Genomic DNA, 23659 nt, shown 5'->3' on the forward strand with positions numbered 1-23659 from the left:
AGTGCCAGTGTGATGCCTTGTGTGTACTGTCGTGACGCTGGTTTCCAAGAAAACGGTGTTTCCGCTTGGTAATTTCACTGAACATGATCAAAATTTGCCATTTCTCAAAACTTCTGCAGCCGTAGCTTGGCCGCCATATTTATTTACCGGCATAATCTTGTGCTTATCCACATCTCTCGAGTCATGACACTCACGGCATGGAAGAAGATTAACAAAGCTGTAGACATTTAGCCTATAGTAAGCGATAGAATCATGTTAACTATATCTGTTTTTAAATTAATCAGGGTCAGCAGAGTAAAACAACTGCCCAAGAGACTCCTGCGTCTGAAAGTGTTATTGTGGCGTTCATTCTGTTGATAATTATTTGACTCAGATGTTTGTTTTTATAAAAGGTTTGCGTGCTGGGGGCGGGTTTATGGGCCAGGGGCGGGATTTGGATGCCCTGGTTCAAAAGCCCAACTTAAAGCCTGAGTTGAACTAAATGTGTTTAAAAATCTGTGCGCATGGCAGAAAGCACTTTTTTTAACTGGGGAAAAAATAGTTGAAGAATAGCTGTGTAGATGGAGCCTAGAAGGATGATGTCTGAAGTCTAACAGCAAGTTAATCAACTGTTATAAAATACAGAAAGACAGAAAGAAAACGAGGCAGAATCTATGAAGAAACGTCCTTGGTTCTGGAGTTGCACAGAAGGTCAGATTTGGACAGTGTGAGGTCTCTTGCTGCACAGCTGGATGAGTTGTTTATCCAGTCGGCATTTCTGAAGTGTCCCAGCTACAAGACGAGAAGGATGACCAGTATGTCGAGTGTAACCATGCACTTTGGATGTGGAACATAATCTTTTGAGGGTAATATATTTGTATCACAGAACAGTGGCTAGCACTGCAGCTTAACAATCACTAATTTGCAGGTCTCAAAGTTTGTCTTTGTTTCTCTTATTGCTTTCTGTAGAACTCAGACTGAGGTTGAGGTTTTGACATTCTATGTAGCGGTTTTCAAGTTTACATGTAATTGTAATGACATTATTGAGTGTCATTGCAGTAGTCGACATAGCATGCAACGGCATTGCTATTGACTTTACAACCTTAGACAGTACATAGCCACAAAATCACATATTAAGCAGAACTGCAGCAAAGAATTTGTAGCATTAAAATGTAAAATGAATTATCCTAGTTCTGTCAGAGGTTAATCCTGAGCATTGTGGCATGGAATAGAGTTTGGCTCTTTCGTGTTTCATGTGCTGAGACGTTCAAAAAAGAGGTGCCAGCACACGTTGACCGACATTGGGATAGCTGGCAGTCAACTTTATTCATGACCTGGAGCAAAATAACTGCTAAGAATGAGCTATTTAGCAAGAAATCTGGCTGCCAACGAAAGCAATTTTTCACAAAGCTTTAACATGCAACAGGAAAAGATGATGCAGAATGAAGAAGTACCTTGATGAAGCTCCAACAGTCACCCATCAGGTCATCAACCATGTTTGAAATATATTTCAATCCACAAAAGTGCTTTTTCTTTCCGAATGATAGCTACAATGTTTCCCACTGCAAAGTGTTCCACTTTACCTTCAATGACATCAGCACCGAGAACGTCTTCCTCTAAGCAAGGAAGGAAGCGGTTTTTGTGTCTAGTGCAACCTGTATTTTTTTTGTGTGTGTGTTTCATAATGTTTTATTAAAGCCTGACATTAATCGACAAACTGTTCGTTGGGTCAGTTAAGTGAAACAATGAGGGAGCGGGACTTTTCCTGCCGCTATTGTTGCTCGTTTTCAATGAGCTATTACTCACCACAGACGAGCCACTCAGCAGTATGTGACAAGATTAAAAACCCAGAGTTACTGGTTAGACACAAGCAGTAACATTTGTTTGGCTCCTATGTCCTTTTCAGAAGCACAGCGAATATTCTATTTACAGTTGGGTGCTTCATTATAGAGTATAAAAAAGACACGTTTCTCAGCCTTTGAACACACCTGAACATGTCAACATGTTGATCCAGCATGCTAGAACTTTCTAGAATTGAAAAAATAATGTTGAATCAGTTTACAACTTCTATGACAGCATTACGTGCTTGATTGAAGTACTTTTGCTATGCTTTTTATTTATTATAATCTAATTTTGTTACTGTCCAGCCTTACTTTGCATGATGTGATAACAAAAACAAGCTTCTTTGTTTAACACCTCTAATCTTAGTTCTTTGATCTTTAGTTTCCTTTCACCATAGTTTAGTTCATTATGATTTTTGATTTAATTATCTTGGGAATTGTCAATCGTACGTGTCATGAATGAACTTTGAACCATCAGCTCCAGCAAACAGTTGAATTAGCGGACAAAGTAATGCAGTTACGTATGCTTTCTAGTGGACAATCAATATGCAATCTTCAGTTTCAACCCTGGTTAGTACATAAGCCATCCTGACACTGTGCTGCTCCTCTGCACATGAGCGGCTCAGGGAACAATACAGACAATAACCCGCATGCCTCACTGAAGCCACATTCTCACATCAAACCCTCCTTTCTCTGCAACTCACACTCCTCCATACACAATTCAAATTACCCGTTTTTGCAGGGGCACCATCTTATCCACAGAGGGAATACCCTTCTGAAACATTCTTATCCAGGTTAGAGGCTGGGGAGGGGACGATATCCAAACGAGAAACACATTTCCTGAACGTCCGAGAGATGGTGGGTGAAGTGCAGAGTACTTCAGCGGGAAAAACAAAAGAATCACAGCAAAGTAATTCCTGAACGTCTGGAATAAGTCAGAATCCAAGGGACCCAGGGAGGAAGTGTTGGAGCTGCAGCCCACTCGCACTCTGAATGTGAATCTGTGGCCGCCCTTAGCGCTCTGAGCCTAATGCTCCATCAGGCGTAAGGTGGAATAAGTGGGATGGCAGAGGAGGACGGGGGAGAGGGAGGAGGGCTTTCAAAGGACTGGAGATGACAGAGAAGGCGGGATTACATGAGAGGGGATTACATTTTTATGGGAGGGGGTCAAGTCTACAGTCACTGCTGCCAAAGTTTCCACTCCTACATCACTGCCATAAACATCTAAGGAGAAAATTATCTCCAGGATCTTCCTCACAGTGACAAGTCACTGAGCTTTCAAACATCTGATGCTGAGTGGAAAGCCATCAATCCACGGGAGGTGAATTTAATAAATAATGCAGCAGAGTGAGCGGAAACACTTCCCTCTAAACATGCTGTCAGTAACAGGAAAAGGAGTAGCGTCACACAATCAGGTCTGTCGCCAAAATCGCCAAAGCTTGTTACTGTAGGCTGATGGGATTGCTTAGTTCCCAGGAAGAGGACAATGCAACACTTAAAAAAGCTCCAACTAATCCTCCAAATTTGGAAGTGTGACGTAACTTAACAAAGACATACTGATGGTTAAATGACTTTTAATATTTCAGTTTTAGCTTATCAAAAATATAGACCTTTCCGAACCAATTCACCTACGTTCCAGTCTGTATATCACAATTTGAAAAACACCGCTTTCATAGTCAAAAAAGTGAAAAGGATTCACTATTTGACAACTTAATGGTGCGTAAGAGGAAAAGTCTCTGAGGTGACTCTGCGGTCCGAAACCAGTACCTCAGAACTGTGAGTCCTTGAATCCCAGTGGGATATGAATCAGACAGGATGTGGGTCTGACTCATGAAATCATTATTCCACACAGCCATTAAATTGGTGTATTCAGAAGACTAGCCTGTCAGAGCCCGATAAGTCCTTCTCAATGGGGGAAGAAAATGGCCATATTTAATCAGCAGAATCTCCACGTGCACCTTTGACACAGTCCTGAAAACTCATCCACAGAAGGGTTACTTTCAATATGAGGCAATCTAATCTAATTTAATCCAAGAGTCCCTTTGAACTCGTACTCTGAAAAACACCTGCACAAAGGAGGTTCGACTCATCCGATAACCTCTTGATTGATCGTGCTGTCTCAACCCAACATCTGACCTGAGTTGCAGCATGTTGGGAGATGAAGCATTCGGGAGTCCGGCCAATCCCACCCTGTTTGTTATTTCAGAACTGAGGCCTGCTCCCCGGGAAGCATCTCCTATTGTGGTACAACACCAGTTCAAATAAATACAACTGAGAGGCTAAATATTCCTTTTTATTCAGGAAACAGGTTGAAAGAACGAGAAGACAAAATACAATGTTGCACTCCAAACAACCACTGTGTTGTTTATGATCAACCTCGTGGTCTTGCAGCTCTATCAACTGGTATGGATTAAGGTCTGGTTAAATGCACTGGACTTCAGTTAATCTCAACTAATGCACATTATTTAGCATCCAGTTAAGATGGGATCTCGGACCGAAAGGAAGATTGACCTGGTTACCCACTGAAATTACTTTTCGGGCCTGTACACCACAAAAAAAGACTATCTTGATAAGTTAGACTCTAAAGAGGTTTGATCTTAATCAACCTTGTTCCAGCTTTGGATTAGTAAAATTTATTCAAATATTGTATGTTTTAAATAAAGATTAATGCCGATGTTTCCTGACTATTTCCTAAATATGTCAAATCCTTACCAGTAAAATAAAAACAAATGAGCAATTTTTGTGACAAACTGCATAGTAAATAACTCGGTCACCACAAACTAAAACAATTACCCGAAGATGAAGATGATGAAAGATAAACTAGCCTTTCTTGTCAGAGCACCACAAATACTGCATTAACAACGAAATTACATACTACCATCCGGTAGACATACAGAGACTTACCAGGGGAGGACAGGAGCAGTGATAGCAAAAAGTTTTTATTATATACTTTCCTTTCCGTTAAAAAATACAGTCAGGTTGTATTAGGTTAAGAATAGGCAATCTTGAAAATAAATCTGTATTTTAAAAATGAGAAAAGTAAGCTGATGTAATTATACAACAATAAATATTGTAACACATTAAAACTGAAAAAACTGTGAAAATATTACCCAACAATTACAACATATAATTGAACGCCCTCTATGTTGACGAAAAGGTATAATGTGAAACTAGTGATTCTTGCATCTGTGTCTGTTAGAAAGACGAGCTGCACAACAGCTTATTGAAAACACTGATTGTTTTAGACAGGATGTGTGGTGTCAGCTTGCTTGCACAGCCGTAAAAATCAGTAGAAATTGTTGACTCATCAAAATCAGAACGAAAGCGATAAAACAGTGATACAAGAGCAGCGAACTAGGCTGATGGTCACCGCCACAGGCTCCAGAGGATTTTGTTTCATTAAAGCTACTGAGGTCTGAACTCTGGGGATTCAAAGGAAGATCAATAGGCTCTTCAGAACGCAACCATGACCAAAAAAATGATAAATGTGAAGCTTTTTAAAAGTCACTTTAGATATTTTGATAAAAATGTTGCAGAGTTTGAAGGGATTCTTGCAACAATTTCCTGGTGTTGTGTCACTGGTGTGTGGATAAGAAGCAGGGCCTCTGACAGGAAACCTGCTGAGAGAACAAAAAGCAGATGTCACACTGCAGCTCCAGAGAGACCCGAGGGACAGATGTTCAGTGGAGGCTGAACAAAGTGACAATAGGACACGTTTGTCTTTTTAGTGGACACACGTGGGCTGAAGACAGTGCTACCGAGATGCTGTTTCAATAAGCGCACACAGACTAAAATGTTGATGAGTACTGTTAAACATTGGAACTAAATGTTATCGACAACAACTACAAAGATGGCAACATCAACAAAAGAAGAGGCTGTAACAGTCGCAATGAAGACACAGTGACAGCTTGAACAGCTACCACTGGAACACGACAACACAGTAACTTTTCTTCTGTGGTCATTTCCACAGCCTCCACCCACCTTGATAAACCTCCCTAGTCACATCTACTGTCTTCATGTGCACATCCACTACTTCAATGAGCCTCTATGATTCTTGTCTAACACACTCTCCTCTCCGTGTGTCCCAACCATCTGTCCTAACTTCTTTACTGTTAGCTGTCCTACTGATGCATTTGCGTCTGATTTTGTCCACTTCATCTCGGTTCATTTACACTACACAATTGAGGCAAAATATTCATGCTGTTTCCACCTCCTGAGCTTTTACACCACCTCCCTACTAGGGCTGAACGATTAATTGCATTTGCGATTATACCGCAATATGATAAAACGTGATTTTCTCAACGTAAGGCTGCGATGTGACTGGTCACGTGACTTTCACGTTGGTGGCGCAGCGCAACAGTGAGCTTCAGCCATTGAGCTGTAAATTACGGCTTTAGCCTATGAAGGTAAAATGGGTGCAACATACCCGTAACACAAGACTCGTATCCATAACTGCACATTTGGATCCATAAACCCCGTGGCGAGTGCGTGTAAAAAGAAGATTTACATTCATACAAACACGAAAAGTAATTTCGCCTTCATTTTCTAAGTGCACAGATACAAGTGGCTAAACACGAGCTCTTGACACTGCAATTGTGATTCATTAAGTTTTCCACCTCAACCACCGCCAAAACAGGTGCATAAGTTCCACATACTCGTAGAACACAATCCGTATGCACGTGCACCCTTTTTGCATCTCTTCTCGCACCTGTAAATAAAACTGATGCGCACTCGTAGAAGTGGCAGCAATACGTGACGTCTATTGTCCAATCGGCTTTTTTTTATTACTAACTATGGGCTGTTTATGTTCAGACAGTGGTTAAAAAGTGCAATCCACGTTTACATGAAGAGTTGGACGTGTTAAGAGTGGTAAAGCCACATATTGGTTTGCATTATTGTTGTAATATGCACTTTAGTTTGCGTGATTTATCAGTTTAGTAAGTCTACAGTTGAAACTGAAGTAGACAAATAAACCATCTTTCATTTTAATTCATGCTTAATTTGCCTTTATCTTAACATAAGAATAGCCTATAAGCAAGAACAATTATATATACTGAATCACATATGGTTTATTATAATACAGATTGATTTATTAGTTGTGTTTGCTGTAAAATACATGAGAAGATATTGAGAGAAAAAAATCGCAATTAGATTATTTACCAAAATCATTCAGCCCTACTCCCTACTCTCACTGCAAACCACCATATCATTAGCGAACATCGTCATCTGTGCAGTCTCCTAAACCTCATGCATCTAATCTGATTAGATTAGATTAGATTAGATTAGATTAGATTAGATTAGATTAGATTAGATTAGATTAGATTAGATTAGATTAGATTAGATTAGATTAGATTAGATTAGATTGGTCCTGTGAATACAGAAAATCGGACTGAAAAAACAGGGACCTGAGTGGGAACGTTGAGCGGCGGAACTGCCTCCCTGGAAATGGGAGAGTCAAAAATGGGAGTTTGAGCACTGGCACCTCCATCTCACACACACAGTGGGCAACACAAGTCCACAGAAGTCCAAGAAGACACTCACGCAGCATTCTGATTCACAACTGATGGAGACGCTTTGATGCTGATGTCTATCCCAGCGGTTCTTTGGCGAGAGGCTGGACCCTGGACAGGACCCTGAAAAGGGTGGCTAGTACATCGTAGGAGTAAGTCAACGTGAAAAAAAAACTGATTCAAAATAGCCCTTTATAACAGCTCAGAACTTCATGATAACCTTGTTGCCGGCTGGATTCATTTCAATTCAACGTTTTAACTCCAAATAACAGCTGCCATGACAGCTAGGCGAACATTATACAATGTCAGTTCTACAGTACAAGCGGAAACACTAGTGATCATCATGAGAGTTCCATCCATTCAAATCACCAATAAAAGACCCTACTGTTTAAACAGAGCAGGACTATTCTTGTGGTTTAAAAGCAAAGTTCTAGACTGCTTTTCATCAACAGACTAAGAGCAACATGGCTGCTGATCATGATACAGCTCGAGCGTGACACACTGAGCTCTACACAAAGTTACTGTCGGACAAGGGGTTGGTCCATGTCGCGCTGACAGTGGGCGTCCTGCAGCATGAACAAATATTTGGGGGAGATACCAAACCCTCAGTGGAACACACACCAGGCTTTGTCCCAGTGAGAAAGCCGGAACAATGTGTCCTCAGGCGTGCACAGCCTCCATGTCAGGAATATGAACAGCAGTCCCATAACCATGAGCTACTGACAATCATGTGAGTCATTTGAGCAATAGAGTCGCTCATTTCCAGTCATAGCAATCAACATTTTCATCCATGTTGTCGCACTCCACAATGTTCTCATCAAAATGTTCATAATAATTTGTTATATGCACCCTTCATTATGTTGCAATATAATCACCATGATCCTTCTAATCCACCATTTTATTTACTTCTACGAGTGATTTCACTTCCATGTAATCGAAGAATTCCATGGAAGAAAATAAGCAAACTACAGGAATGTTTAAAAAAAATGTAAAATAAAATATGAACAGCTGTTGAGGCCTCAGTAGATGTTAGGCAAAAGACTTCTTGTTTGCATGCCAGGAAGATATTTATAGACACAACGCCTGCCTGAGCTCGCCTGAAATCTAAGTGTTGGAGTGCGGGTCACGTTCAGTGCTCTTGAATCTCCTCCTTTCACTTTTCTCACCCCAAACAACCATACAAATGTTAAAATAATAAATCCTTCTCCCAGTAGGACAAGTCTGATTTCCAGCACTGAAATGAGTCAAATTTGCACAAAAGATCCCGCTAATTTCCTGGACTTCTCAAAAAGACCAAGACGCTAAAACCGTCTGATGAGTTCCAAATCTTATAAGGCAGAAGGTATTTTCTGTGACACACAACAATGACGAACCCAAAATACCAGACGGCTGAGCAATTACATGAAGGATACCCTGTGAGCTTGTACACTAACAGCACAGGCATGTCGACACCACTGAGAGAGGGGAAGAAAAAGACACACATGTATGACTGCAGTGTCAGTTTGTTCTTTTTGTCTCAATAACTTCCTTTGTTGCGACTAATTCAGAAAGTTGCAACACTGCAGTGAAACATTAAAGCATGGTTGAAATAATAAGTTGCCAGAGAGGCAACTGTAGCATCTCAAAATCTTACTGAAGGGTTTCACGCATTGCCGAATGCTAGGTATGTCAAGTCACTCACAGTGCTGGTCATCTTCATCTGTAGTAACGACTGCACATACTCCTCAAAGGCGCCGGTCTGATTTCCCTCAGATTTCAAAGAGCTGACATTCTCCAGGAAAATGTTAAACTCGCTTCGCCTGCGCAACATGATCAGTCTTCACGACAAAACGGCAAAAGAGAAGCTGAGCATTCGTCGATGCACCTCAGAGGACAACTTGAACTGACGGTCTACCGCCCGTGGTAATCCTCTTTACGGTGGAACCATCCAGAAGCAACCTTCAGATGGATCAAAAAAAGGTGGCGGAGTCATTAAAGACGGCAGACAGCACGAAAACAAAGCAAAAAAGGATTGAAATGTCGCTAAACTTGATTAAATTACGCAGCTTTAATCGCATTACGACACCTGCGGAGTAACGTCTCCGCTGCCCAATGAGAGGCTGTTGTTGGACGGATTAATCCCGCTGGGCCAGCTAACACACATTAGCCATTGTTCTTCTTAAGCTGTTTTGATGGTGGACAAAGCTCTTTAACATCTTACATAAGGCCTATTTTAGAGAATCAAGGAAATTTGTGTCTTCAATATGGGAAGATGTCATCAATTAGCAAGCAAAACTCCCAACAACTCTATGGGTGTAACTTGTCAACTCAGATTTATTCAGGCAGGAAAACGGACACAATGCTGCTAGAGGGAGGACTAATACTTTAAGTCCTGCCTCCAACAACTACTTAAACCTGACTGAGGTTCTTTGTAGTGAATGTACAGTCGCTTGAAATCATCATATGTGTTTCTAGAAAAGCTGTCATCGGTCAGTTGCGCTCTGCTAACTATGTCACTTGAAAATTCAGGATCTTTACAAGTCAAGCATATGACTTTCCTTATCCATGTCACAATGGACAGGTAACCTTTCTGATGTCCTGCTCATTGATGGGTGTTTATCACGTTACATTGTTTTGTTTGTTTGTTTCAACAAAAGATATATCATTATCATCACCAGTTTGCTTACAAGTACATACTATACTGTATATGTATTCATTGTACACCTATGTATGCGTGTTGCTCCAACAGCTAGGTTGCCGTTTTCATGTTTCATCACATGACTGTCCTACCTGATGCTGAAAGAAAGGCAAAACTTTTATTCTAGTTGGGCTCCGATTAGCTCTGACTCATCTCCTGTCAATGAATATTAATTACACTGGGAATATTGATTTCCATTTATTGCCCCCCCCCCCCCCCCCCCCCCCCCTTTTCAGATTTTAAATGTTCACCTCACACGTAGATAATATCACAAATTTGTCTTGATGATTTTGTTTAGAATGTCTAGTTTCCAAATATCCCGTTCCTGCCTCTCAGTCGCAGCACACTCACTGTGTTCACACTGTACACGTTATAACGTCATGCTGCAACCAACCAGTGCCTGAGTGTGGACAGACCAGGACTTAGTTTAAATGGTGATGGGCTGGGGTTCATTTTGTTTAAAAGCCACAGACTTATGTGACCCAAGCACAATATTTTAATAATAATTCTTCTTTCAGTGTTGTGCCATTCAAATGTGATGCTTCTCGAACTTAAAATGAAAATATGAAACAGTGACGTCAAGAACGAAAGTTGTGGTATTTGACCGGATTTGACATTTGGTTTCCTCAAAATCATTGGGATAATCCAGGAACATGTATTAACCCTGTGAAGCATGAAGCACAAAACAAAATAATTTAAAATCATCACTATACACATATGTGTCTCATATAAAATATCTGATCAACATCCACATCAAAAGGTCTTATTTGAATAATAATCTAAAACGATGTATTCAGTTGCTCCCTAGTTCAGTTCTGGTTATTATTAGGAGGAGAGACACTGAAGACACTTCACTACATCACTGTAAAAAAAAAAAAACCTCTAATAATGCAGATGTGACGTGTGTGACATCATTCAAAAGAAATCAATCGCCTCTTACAAGTTGGCTCCGTGCTAACCGACATGCTAGCTGTTAGCTCGAGGGTGTGTGACGTCACAGACCAAACACGGAACGCTCTTTCATCATTCTACCATGGTGTCGATGGGGGCTGCTCATCCTTAAGACGCATTATCTTCACAAACAAAATGAAGCCTCACTTTTGAACACTTTGACCTGTCACCGCTCGAACTCCTCCGTGACGCGCAGCGATGGTGGCCACTTGGAGTCGGACCTCAGTCAGGAACCAATTAAAGGAATATAAATCAACATATCTTAATGATTCCAGAGAATGTGATATTTTCTCACTGCTTCTGAATAACGACCTCAATGCCCAACCTGTGGCCCGTGTGTTTTTACAAAGCAACGTGACAAATTTTTGTAGTCGATTAGACGTTACATGTCATATGACTGCTGGAATTGACTAATGTGTTCCATCAACCCTCAAGCACACCCGGTCAAACATGGTGGGAGCGAGTCACTGCGTCAAAGATTCGTCAGTAAATGAAGAAGCTGATTGGTGCTGAAATCAAATAAATCAAATCAAATGTCATCGTAAACAACTTCTGTGTGCGAGTCAAAGGTTTACAAACATATCCTGTTCCCATGTGAAACATGTAAATGAGTTAGGAATAGGCTTTATTTTTTATATTATTTTTTATATATTTTTATCTATATATTTATTTTTGTTGTTGAAGACTGTCATACATGACATACCTCGAGTTGTATCTGTAAATGTATCTGAGTGTCCAGCAGTGTCATATGATCTTCACATTTTCACAACACAGTGTGAGACACACCAAGCGAGTTCTGTTGAGATACAAATATCACCGCTCGTAGACTGTACATGCCACTCAGCTCAGATGACCGCACGGAGGATACTGGAGAAGCTAATTTTGGTTCGAAGGGCTTTGGTGTTGCTCAAGCCAAGTCGTGCTACACACAGCTCAATTGCTTTCACGTTGTGGCTCAAAAACAATCATGACCACTACACTTCTTTCCAACAGCTGTCATGGTCAAATGAGGGAAACACCAAGCACAAGAAGAATGGCATAAGTAAACACAGTGGTGGAAAAAAGACTTAAACACAGCCTTTAAATTTGACATAATCTGAAATATAATGATGAAAAAATTGTGGAAAAATATTTTTGTGTGTTTCAAAAGGTGTTTCTGAATTATACAGACACAAACAAATAGAGGTGTCACGGTATTGTCGATATCATATTATGGCACATAAGGCGATATTGTGGTGGAATTTTGTTTTTTTGTAATTACTGTTGTTGTTTATTAACTGCTAAAGATGAGGCAATTTTGTGGTATCTCAGTACTTATATTTATTTCTATTGGACTGTCAAAGACTAGGGAGTTTTTTTTTTCTTTTAAATTATTTGTATAATTTTTATTTTATAATAACTATTTAAGGCTGGGCATTTTTGTACCTGTGTATTTTTATTTATTAAATAGGCTGTTTAAATTTCTACTGTCTCATTTAATTTAATTCATGGGTTGCCTTTTTCAAAAATGATATGTGGAGTTGTTACTTGAATTTTGTACTTATCCGACAACCTTGATTATGACAATAAATGTTGTCAAAGCATTTTTTGTTGTTATTCTTGATATTGCAAGCTTCCCCACGATATTACAATGAATATCATACCGTGAGGTTTATGTCGTGATAATATTGTGCCGAGGTGGATATTGTGACACCCCTAGAAACAAACGTATTTTTTTATTTGTGTGTTTGTTATTTATTGTTTACAAGACAAAGTAGCAAAACTAATTTTTGACTGTTTCAATATGTCAATTCTCAACATTGTCAGTGTCCAAGTCAACAAATTACAGAATGTGCTTAAACCTGCACATAAAACAAAACCACAACATTGTCAATTTAATATCTGTCAGGCATGCCATTCGCACACGGCAGAATGGATGGGGCGTCCAAAAACTTTTTTTTTCCACCACTGCAAAACACCATACTTTTATTTACCTTTCAAGGTGTTTCAAGATTAAAAGTGAGATGTTGCAAGAAAGTAACGCCATAATCCTCGATATACCTACTGATTCAAACTGCTCCTCAAGCTAGAAGTTGCTGTGTTGGAACTGGTTGTGTGGCTCAATCAACCTGACTCTGGCAGCCAAGATCAATACCTTAGAGCGTGAAGTGATGGCTTTTGCTCTCTTGCACTTCCATCGAGGCAGTCTGGGCACTGTGCAAATTATATGCAAACTCCCTCACATACAGGAAGGTGTTACAACACGCATTACATCAGACAGCACCAATATATAAAGGGTTTACACATCAAGCACCGACCACAACAGGTGAACGACAAAGGTTTATTTCTCAATTTGTCCATAGAGGCTGTTTGATATGATACATCCACCATGGAGCCTGATGCACAAGAAATAGTAATATTATAACAGCATGCAGATTCCCAAATCATTCAGGTCCTCACGGTCTAAACACCTTGAGATTTGGTCATGATTTCCCTTCACCACCCCATTGCAGAGCAGAAGATCTACAGAGTTACCACAAAGACACAAGACCAATGTGAGAAACCGTTCCCAAAAACCACTTCCTTCAGTCCTTCCTTGACAACTTTTAATGACTGAACAGGTTGTTTTTCCACTGATGAAGGGAAAATCTGTCCCAACATTCTATTCCCACCTTTTGACATCTTTTTTGTACATACCAACCATGTATTAAATCTCAGCATGTGAAGCTCTGTCTAGGAAATACCAGGCTGCATCAAATTTGACATGCAAAAAAAGAAAAGGAAGCTCGTCAAGAGGAACGTTTTTGTCACCACACGCTTACAAACACAATCAAGGAAGTGTGCGTGTGCACTGCATGAGCATACATATATGATGAAACAAGCTACTCACTTTATAACTGCATCTAGCAGAAATATACCAGAATGGACTGTGGCACAAATAGCATCACTCAAATAAACAGCAGTGATGAAATACAAAGCCGGAGGTCAATAGTACAAATTTACTTTTATAATAACTTGACTTATTTGAGAATAGATTTATGCATACAGTTATATCCTTTATACCAAAATGCAACCATAACTTACTAAAAGTACTATAATCTGCAAAGCCAACACTTGCGTTTTCATCATCTATGTATATATTACATTTTAGCCACAAAGTGGTAGCAAAGTGTGCCCATCAGAATACCTGCTACAGGTATTAGCAGTAGTAGGGAATACATCTGTCCGTTCTATTCATTCTACTGAATCAGCATCTCCTCGTATCGCTATGTAAGGTTGGAAGTCATTTTTGGGAGACTTTTTCTTCGATTAACCTGATTGATGTTCTCGCTTAAATATCTGGATTCATCATCAGACGTGGATAGGTTTAATGAAGTGGAATTTTCCAGCTCAGGTTCACATGTCAGCACAGACATCTGGTGTGTCCGTAGAACAATGGCTTTTTTAGGAAGTGAAATAACAGACCACGAATGTCACTCTGATTCTCAACCCAAAGATCACGTAACCTCACAATCACAGAAGGCCACATATGGTAAAGGCATCTTCAAGGCATGATAAAACAGTTTATGAAGTGCATATTTGACATTTATTGATGTATGATACATCAGAAAAATGCATTTCCTTTGGTAATGGAGGTACATTTTTGATTTATGATACTGTTTGGATTTACAGAAGTCCAGGAAGTGTGCTTCAGAGAAAAATGAAAAACATGAAAATATGATTTGAAAAATTCAGTTAAGCACAATTTCTCCCCTGTTTCTTACTAAATGTGTCCTTATGAGTTAATACATTCTTTTACAACACTAATATCAAGCAGAAGCTAAAACTAAACGTGTTGGTCACAGAAGAAGCTCTCAACTGAGTCACTGTCCTCGTGTCACCTTGCTGATGGAAACACGACGCCACAGCAGCAAGAACAACAAATGAGTCTGTGTACAGGTTTGTAGTACAATATGCCAATAAGCAGATCAGGCTCAGATGACCATGGGTCATGTGACTGAAGTGTTTTTTTTTTGTTTTGTTTTGTTTTATTAAATACCAGAGGAGATACTAACCAAACGGGTGACACAGAAACACAACAGAAGGAGCATGATTCAGATAGCACAAAAATTTAAGTTGCTTTTCAAAACTAAAACTTTGTCAGCCACACGTCTTTCAGAGATTAATAACCATTGTATTGTATTCAATAGAAGTATTGAAGCAGTGATTACTGATATAAATAATTTCTGTTGAGCATTAAGAATTATGTTCAAACTAAATGACAGCAATAATGAACCAGAGTAGATGTTGTCAACTGAGCATTATCATGTATACTGTGCAGTCCAACCAGAATATATGACCCCTGGAGCAAAGGATCGATGAAACAAAGTAGAGGAGAGGCATTTCCAATTCAAAATTGAATCAAAATCAAATGTTAAACATAAAAACTCAAAACCTAGTGAGGATTCGCTTCATAATTCGGAAAAAAAACTGTAGACACTTAGCTTGTAGTAAGGGAAAGAATCATCATAAAAATATGTTGTTTTTTTAATTCATTAGGGTCAACTCTACTGAGTTAATCTCTGCTATTTGACTAAGATGTTTGTTTTTATTAAAAAGTTAGTTTTGTACAAATAGATGTTTGCAGCTTCTTTTTTATAAAGCAAGTTGTTTAGTCAGTCATGCCGGGAGGTGAAAGGGCTAGCGGCGGGGCTTTGGACGCCCTATTTCAAAATCCTACTCTTAGGCGGCTGGATTTCTTAAAAAAGTTTTTATCCTTTTAACAGTTCCTCTGCAGATGTTATGCCTCGCGTGATCAGTACATCAAGCTAATGATGGGCTGAAATATAAGAGGGGATATGCTATATGAACCCCCATGACCTTCTATTTACATATGAAAAAGCACCCCACTCATGCACGTGCCCTCCATCCTCTTCATCCTCTCTTTTTAAGATTCTTACCCCCTGGGGATCTCTGTGTTCTGTGAGCTCAGATGTGGCTCCATTGACCGTAATTCTTCAGTCGTGGGGGTTTACAGCGAGACAAAGTGGGCCCGATGGTATCAAGAGGCGGCAGGTGGGTGGATGTAATGGGAAAAGTTACCGGGGGAAGGCTGAAGTCAGTCATGACCCCCCATGACTCCAGCACATTGACAGAAGGAAACAAAGTGGCTCGGGTTTCAGTCCTGGATGTGACCTGAATGTCAAATGAGCAGCAGGGGATAAGGCTGGTCAGGGTGGCGGGGGTCTGATCACAGAACAGAAAGACCAGAAGGCTCTAAGAACATCACCTTGGTATTAGCTCATATATCTCACTCCTACTGGCAGATGCTTGGAATCCTCAAGACTCATGAGGTTTAGATTGGACTTCCATCTGTGTCCCCTCAGGCAATATCTCAAGACCAATTTTACAAGCACAAGAGCAGTGAAGTGGGGGCCCCACGGACAAAAGCAACTTTCTCCTTGTAATCATCTGAAGAAAAGAAAGTGCCCACAATTAAAATCTTTCCCTTAAAGCCAAACCCTTCACTTGACACTCAATTGAGATTAGCTAAAATGACGCTGATGACCACCGAGGAATGCAACCTACCTTCAGCTGCAGCTCTTTCAGGAGAGTCTCAGATTTCTCCATTGTACCAAATCAAATATTTCTTTTTCTCTGGAAGATAGCCGTACTCTGGTTCCACCATGAAAAGTGGCGTCCTAAATGATTTCACCATGAGAAGTGAAAGGTGTTAACAACCGAAAAAAGGGATATGACATAGAGCCACCAACTTTTTGTTCTTCACCGGGAAGCAAATACTAATTTATGGAAATTAAGTTAAACGTCCATATAAACACCGCGTATATCATCAGAGAAAGTCATTAGAAACGTATTAGATAAGCAGCACACAATCAACTTTCGTAAACATCCATTTATAATTTAATTTCTCATCTGAACTGAGAAACAGTCACATGTCTCACCACAGATGACTTCCCCCTTCCTTGCTCCAGTTTGTACAAAATGTTTCTTTCACGCACATTCAAAACAAATATCCTCTTTGAATCATGTGATTTTGGAATTCAAAGAAAGAAAGACTGCATTGTAGTTTCATTATATTCCACCACTGAACAGTAAAAAAGAATGTCATATCGAAACCAAATTCACAGAAAACTCAGAAAATTAGTGAGTTATTAATTGAAAGTATGCTTCAAAATTTGTCAAACTAACAATTCTAGTTCTGATTCCCTTCAATTACCGAGTCCATCAAAACTCAATACACCCAGGTCTGAAACCAAAAGATATAGTAGGTACAGTAAAGCTGCATTAAGATCATTCATAAGTGACTTCAGATGATGGTGGGGAAGATGCTATCCATCATGCTAGGAGTTGGCGCAAAAGTGCTATGAACGCCTAGGGTGTTTAGCATAGCAGGTCAAATACAGTACTCTTTATCCGATGACATCCACTCTACAACACGTGTGTGCGTGGAACAAACCTGTCTGAGGAACCGATAAGAGGAACCAGAATAAAAAGGGTACTGAAATATAAATCTGAAAAAGAGCCACAAAGAAAGTAAAATGGCCATTCAAAGAGGTTGTTTAGATGATGTGCATTAATGTTACACTAAAAACAACAAAATAGGAGTGGTTACAATTGTTATCACAGCTACTGTTTCCTGGAACATTTAATAAGCAAATTTCAACTTAAATACATGGTAAAATGAAGAAAGAAGAAGCAAACTAGGATCATAAATCTGAACTTTGAACTATACTACATATGTACAATAACAAAGTTTCACTCTTGGTCTTTTATTGTTCAGTGTTGCTGCTGGGTGCCTCTGCAAGCACACAACAAATTCAGCATCTTAGGTTGCATCTGCTATATGTTGAAATGACAGGTGAGTGAAATGGTGATGTCACACCAATATCTGTCTTTAAGTCACGGTAAATACTACCATTACCATGATGATGTGACACAAAAGGAATCTGAGAATACTTACTGTTGTGTTACTCACAACAATAACACCTGTTTATTCACACAATGGAACATCTTTCTGTGCACTGTTGTGAGTTTGAGTTGAGGTTCAGCTTCAGAGTGCTGCCTCGTGTTATGCTGAAGCGGTTGTGAAATGTTGCTCATTGATGATGTCACTTCCTGAGATCTAACTTTGTTTCCTGTTGAAAACCATGAACAGGATGATAGAAAGCATGTACTGTATGTATCCCTGCAGCGCAGTTTTGTGATTTGAGACTGAACATTTCAGGGTAAAACATGCCATATTTTCTTTAAGCTGTATTGTATTCCTGGGATTCAATGTTCCACTTTGAGATCTGACAACAGAGACAGAAACATTACTAAGTAATATAGAATAAAATGTATCGTTAAAAGTCAATAAACCCCCACAGAAAGTCAGATGTTAAAATCCTTGTCACGCAACAAGCAAGATATCTGGTGCTAACCACATCCACATCTTTTGATGTGATGGCCAAAATCATATTCTAAATGTCCAGACACAGTGATGCAGGCTTTCAAGTCATATCTGTATATGATCACATGTCAAGACAACTCATGAAAACCATGAGGACCAATCTGGTGTGAACATTACAGAACATACAGTAATCTCTATCATGGTAAAAACACATATAGCAAAGGAGTATGAACTTAATTTCATTACTATGTAGAAAATAATCCATTTTATTTAATTGACTTCTGTGTTTGTACTTGTATTATTCATCTGCTGTTTGTAGTGTTTGCAATGCCAGGAACAAAACAAATGCTGAAATGTGAGTGATGCAGTTTGTTGCTTTTTCTTTCAGGGTTCAGTGGCTCTCAGGATCTCTAGTTTTTGTTGTTTGGGCTGAAAATAATAAGCCTTCAACCAGCCAACAATTAGCCAACTGGAGCATGCCACCTGCCCAGTGCAAGGTAAGTTCCTTAAAATTACACAAACAAGTCTATGTCTACATTCCATACACCAACCAAGACATCAGGATATGATCTTTACATTATGGAAACCTTTTTCAGATTTACCATTCTTATGCAAGCATTAAACATACCTCCCGGCTTTATTTGCTTTGCTCAACTACCTATACAGAAGTGCTAACACTCCGACATCACTGGGGAAAAGAATGTGGGGCACCAGTTGTGTTCTCAGTGAACTTTGGAACAGGTAAATTACTGGAGAATTCAGGAGAGCAGCCCCTCTCTGCCCCTCCTCTTTCCCTTTTTCTTGGAAAGGCAAACAGATTTAACTATCTCCAGATTTTATTGCTGCTGGCTCATTCGATGAATAATTTTTGACTCAACAAATTAAACCAGGAAGACAACGCAACACTGGTTTACATTACGACCAGCACAGTATGGTAACTTGCATATGCATGCATGAACATGGAAAACATACCAACACACACACTGAATCCTGCAACAACAAGCCCACTCCTCTCCAGTTGCTGAATGCCTTGCTGCACTTCCAGTCAGTCGTTTCCACAACAAAACAGCAGCACGAGCCGCCAAAGCATAAACCCCCAACAGCAGGAATTCAACTTCACACGCCTGCTTATTATCAAGTCGTAAAATTGTTGAAGACAGACCTGAAATCTATATGACTGCTTTACAGATGTAATACTAGAGAAGCCTGCACATTTGAGAATTGCACAGACTCAGAGACTGAATTGACATCAGATACAGAGTGTTGTAATAAAGTATTGGGCTAAAGAATGACATCACAAGGCTGGAATTCAAAGCTCCACAAGGTCTTTTGTCTCCTGAAGAGGCAATAAGCGCTACTGCGGTAGCGCTACTTAATGGTGTTGAAATTCAACAATTGAAAATTTGAAAAAAAAATTTGGAAAGACAATATGTCTACAGTGCATGACACGATCACCACACGTTGTGTTTATGGTTGTGAACCAAGTCACTACTTAAAGTAAGTTTTGGGCTTCTCAGATCAGAAGGAACGAGCAATTTAGTTGTTCTTTGTATGGTTCAACTTTCATGGTCACGTCCAAAAATGTTTGACAGTTAATTGTCACAGCTGTTAGCCCAACCACTGACAAATCAAATTACATACTTGGTGGCAATTAATGATCCAATGACATCAACCTAAAATGAAAACATCTATCCACATCATTTGCCTCACATTATTAAAAAGAAACCTGTTTTTTTAGCCATCATTTTATCCATGCCTATCTTACTTAACCCTCTTCTCCTGCTGTCAATGTGATTTTATGACCACTCAAGACGACTATATTGCGAAGAATATTTAAGATTGCAACACATTTTTTCACTTATTGAGCACAAGCTTTAGTCTCCAGCAACTGTCATCAGGGTAGGACCCAGAACTTCCTCAGCAGGATGTGAAAATAGATTAAGTATGCTTCAAGCGTTCCATGAGCTTTGCCGTGCAGTTACTGTCAGTATAGGGCCAAATGCATCACGCTTGGCACATGAACGCCAGTTTGTATTTACCAATATATTGAATGCATTTGTGCACTACTACTGAGCTTTTAGTTCAATATCCCCACACTGTGATGACTCAAGATACACGGATGAAAAATAGACATGTTTGTTTTTGTTTTAAGAATTACAATTTGGTCTCAATTAGCAAATGCCTCTATTGTAAGAAAGTTACATTATTTGGTGGTAATATTAGCTGTTTTGTATGGAGTACTCCGCCAGGCGGGAAGTATTTCTGAGAGAGACAAGAAGAAGCTGGACAGTCAAAGAGGGCCAGCTCTGTTCTGGGCTGCTCTCTGGACTCAATGGAGGAGAATTGGTAACTGACTCTGAGACATCTGCAAACACCATATCCAAATATATGTTATGACATGGTTATCATAAAAATCCAAGATACTTACTAATGCAATTCTAAACAGATAAGAGTTGTTTACTTTACAATGCATTTTGTCCATCTGGGACCTATTTTGTAATGTTTTCACGTTCAATAAATCAGACCATTTCGGGGAATTGTCAGGTTACTATTAAAAAGCTATTTTACTAGTCTTACTCAGTGTGGCTTATCACTTTAGAGACGGTTGACGCGTAATGATCACGTCATTACGTAATACGGGTTCATTTGTGAGGGAAATATCACTTCGACGCTGAGTTTTACATAGGCAAAATAATCTATTAATGGTTTTTATACGGGCCAACAAACTAACGAATACAGATGTGTCACAATATCTGGAAACAACTTCCACCGGGCAACAACCAAAACATCCCAACTACTATTGGGTCCTGGACGAGAGGCTGTATTTTGAGGGGGTGTGTTCTAAACGTGCTGGTAAATAGTCAGGTGTGCATCCAAAAATGATATTCATCCTGCGCTGGTTCATCTACTGCTGTGTTTTGGTGAAAACATCAAAGCTCCTCCACGTTGTGACGTAATAACCAAGTAACGCTTTAAAGCGTTTAGCACTTAGCGCTACAAATTAGCCCCCGCGTTAGCTCCGAGGGAGAGCTGGGAGTGCGGGTTTAAGGACAATGTTCGGGTATTTGAGGCGCCACTATCCGCGCTTTTTTTTTTTTAATGCAAGCAGAGAGAGGGGGACAATTGCGGCACGACTCACCCACAGCTCCGACCCCCAGCTCATGGTTCCAGCGCGGCGTCCGCGGTGTAATCCACAACTCCCGTGTTTTGGTCCCGAGGTTCAAGTCTACACTGGCGTTGGTCGTTAACAGTTGTCAAGGACGGTGTCGCAGGGAAAAGAGAGGATCCAGTGCTGGTTCTGTCAGCGTCTCATCGTGTCTGCTACAAGATGGCCAGAAGAAGCCGCTGCGTCCATCCACAACCACCACAGGCTCTCAGCGCGTGCATCCGCGCCGACTCACTGACAGCTGCTGCTGCGCGGGCACGAGAAGCCGGAGGGGAGGGGGATAGAGCGTCTCTGACGCCCCCTGCTGTTTGGCTTGTCTTGACTACAGGCGGGACAAGGCCTCATCACAGCTCACGCAGAACGCGTTAGTTCATCGGTGTTATGCAAGATTTTCATGAAATATTTTGGAGTAATGAGTGAAAGTAAGGCAAACTCACATTTGCTTTTTAGTTAATTACTTGAGCTGAAACTGAAAATCCAAGATTCAAGATGCGTTTATTTGTCTTGCTCACTTTCAACACTGCGTCTGCAATCCAATTGAATGTTTGAGATGAGGACAACCATACGAAGTAGTAGTAACAGGCAATGCTAGTGCAGGGTAGATTAAAAAAGAGAAATAAAACTTTAAAAACTTCTTGCACAGTCAGTGCGATAAGTATCGCAGAGGTAGGTAAGGTAAGTATTGCAGTCAGTGAGCTATTGCAGAGCAGTGAACATATCACGAAACATATCACCGAGAGTGGTTTATTGCTGGTTTAGAGGTCAGAAGTCTGACTGCTTGGGGATAGTAGCTGTCACATCTTGCCCATCCACTCAAACTCCCCAGCTCTGTGGGGGTGGGTGACCTAAGGAGGTGAGGTGCTCGGCACACCTGAGAGGTCTCAAGACATCCTGATCCCCACATTTCTACCTCGCAACGCCGGGGGCTGTGGTTCCACTCTGAGTCTCACTTCCCAACACTCGCGATCGCAAGAGAGTAGAAATCCACTTCCAGCTTTGAGTTTTGGCTCAGCTCTTTTTTTCACCCTAATAGCATACTGCCCACATGTCTTCCTCTCTCATGATCAAGACCTTGAGTAACGTAAACCTGAAGGATCTTAGCTCCAACCTGGATTGGTGATTCCAACTATTTACAACTGAGAACAATGATCTTGGACTTAGAGGAGCCGGAAGAAGCGCTCATCGAGCTGGGCAAATACTTTACGCAGCGCTGCTATCTAGTGTTCATTTCCTGAATTACACATGGTGCGTCCACTAGCGCAACTTTTTGATCTCAATTACTATTACGTTTTTTTACGAGCTCAACTTCTTTTTTACCTCAATTTCTATTACATTTTTATGTGTTCTTTACGCTCGGTTGACTTTCCTTAGCCTCCAGGTGAGGAGATGTTTCCACACATTACAAGTTCTTCTCTCATCTCAAAGATCAGATCAGCGTTTAACAGATTATTTAAGAAGTCGTGTGGTAAGTGGTATCCAAATCTAGCTTGCACTACGAGACCTCTGTAGCCTCTGGTTTCCTCCCACAGCTTTAACGCTTTAAAGGTGGTCCATCCAGATATGATGGACTGGGTCCAACTCAAGTTGCTAGATAGACGACTGAGTCTATCTGAAATACACACAGACCACACCAGGAAGTGAAGGCTTACTCATTTTGACAGTTTCTCAAATGCCCTTAAAAATGTCATTCAATTTCAGAATCTGTATATTTAATTTTGGTTCATATTTTATTTTCTCATGCACTTATCAAGAATTATTTTTTCCCTTTGTTTTCTTTTCACGTTTTCCCTGGGTGAGGTTTGTTTTTCCAACATTCTTATCTGTTCATCTGACAGGTTATTTTGCTCCTATTAAATTAGAGAACCTGCGTCAAAGTAAAGACTTGAAGGCAAAATTAAAGTTATATTATGCATCCAATGCTTGATCCCATAGATGCTGGACAGAAAACTGTCAAAGGCTCCGGTAGTAAACTGAATACACAATGGAAATATTCTGACAGCAAAGTGTTAAATGGGTTACACTTAGCAGAGATGTGATATTCTGTTCTGTTTTGACTCTTTTTCTCTGTTAATGAATCTCCATTTATAGTGTTTGATATTGAAGCCACTTTCTTTGGACTTTCTGATGTTCCTTTTATGCAGAAGAATCAGACATTTCCTTGAGCTA

General features: G+C 40.1%; 1 protein-coding gene across 24 annotated transcripts in view; it reads right to left on the reverse strand.

The window, feature by feature from the left end:
• LOC128752323 (formin-binding protein 1) overlaps positions 1–21726 on the reverse strand; it is a 62267-nt gene extending 40541 nt beyond the window's left edge. For 4 of the 24 annotated variants that reach the window (XM_053853414.1, XM_053853407.1, XM_053853404.1 and 1 more), the window contains exon 1: positions 9012–10188. In XM_053853414.1, coding sequence (XP_053709389.1) covers positions 9012–9140 — 129 coding nt within the window. In that variant the 5' untranslated portion in view covers positions 9141–10188. Of the gene's footprint in view, positions 1–1433; positions 1794–2550; positions 6855–9011; positions 10190–21466 lie in introns of those variants that run through there. The other 20 variants (XM_053853403.1, XM_053853421.1, XM_053853420.1 and 17 more) reach the window with 11 other exon arrangements.
• Between the last annotated feature and the right edge of the window lie 1933 nt (positions 21727–23659).

The sequence above is a fragment of the Synchiropus splendidus genome, chromosome 1, assembly GCF_027744825.2.
Source record: "Synchiropus splendidus isolate RoL2022-P1 chromosome 1, RoL_Sspl_1.0, whole genome shotgun sequence".
Lineage (NCBI taxonomy): Eukaryota > Metazoa > Chordata > Actinopteri > Syngnathiformes > Callionymidae > Synchiropus > Synchiropus splendidus.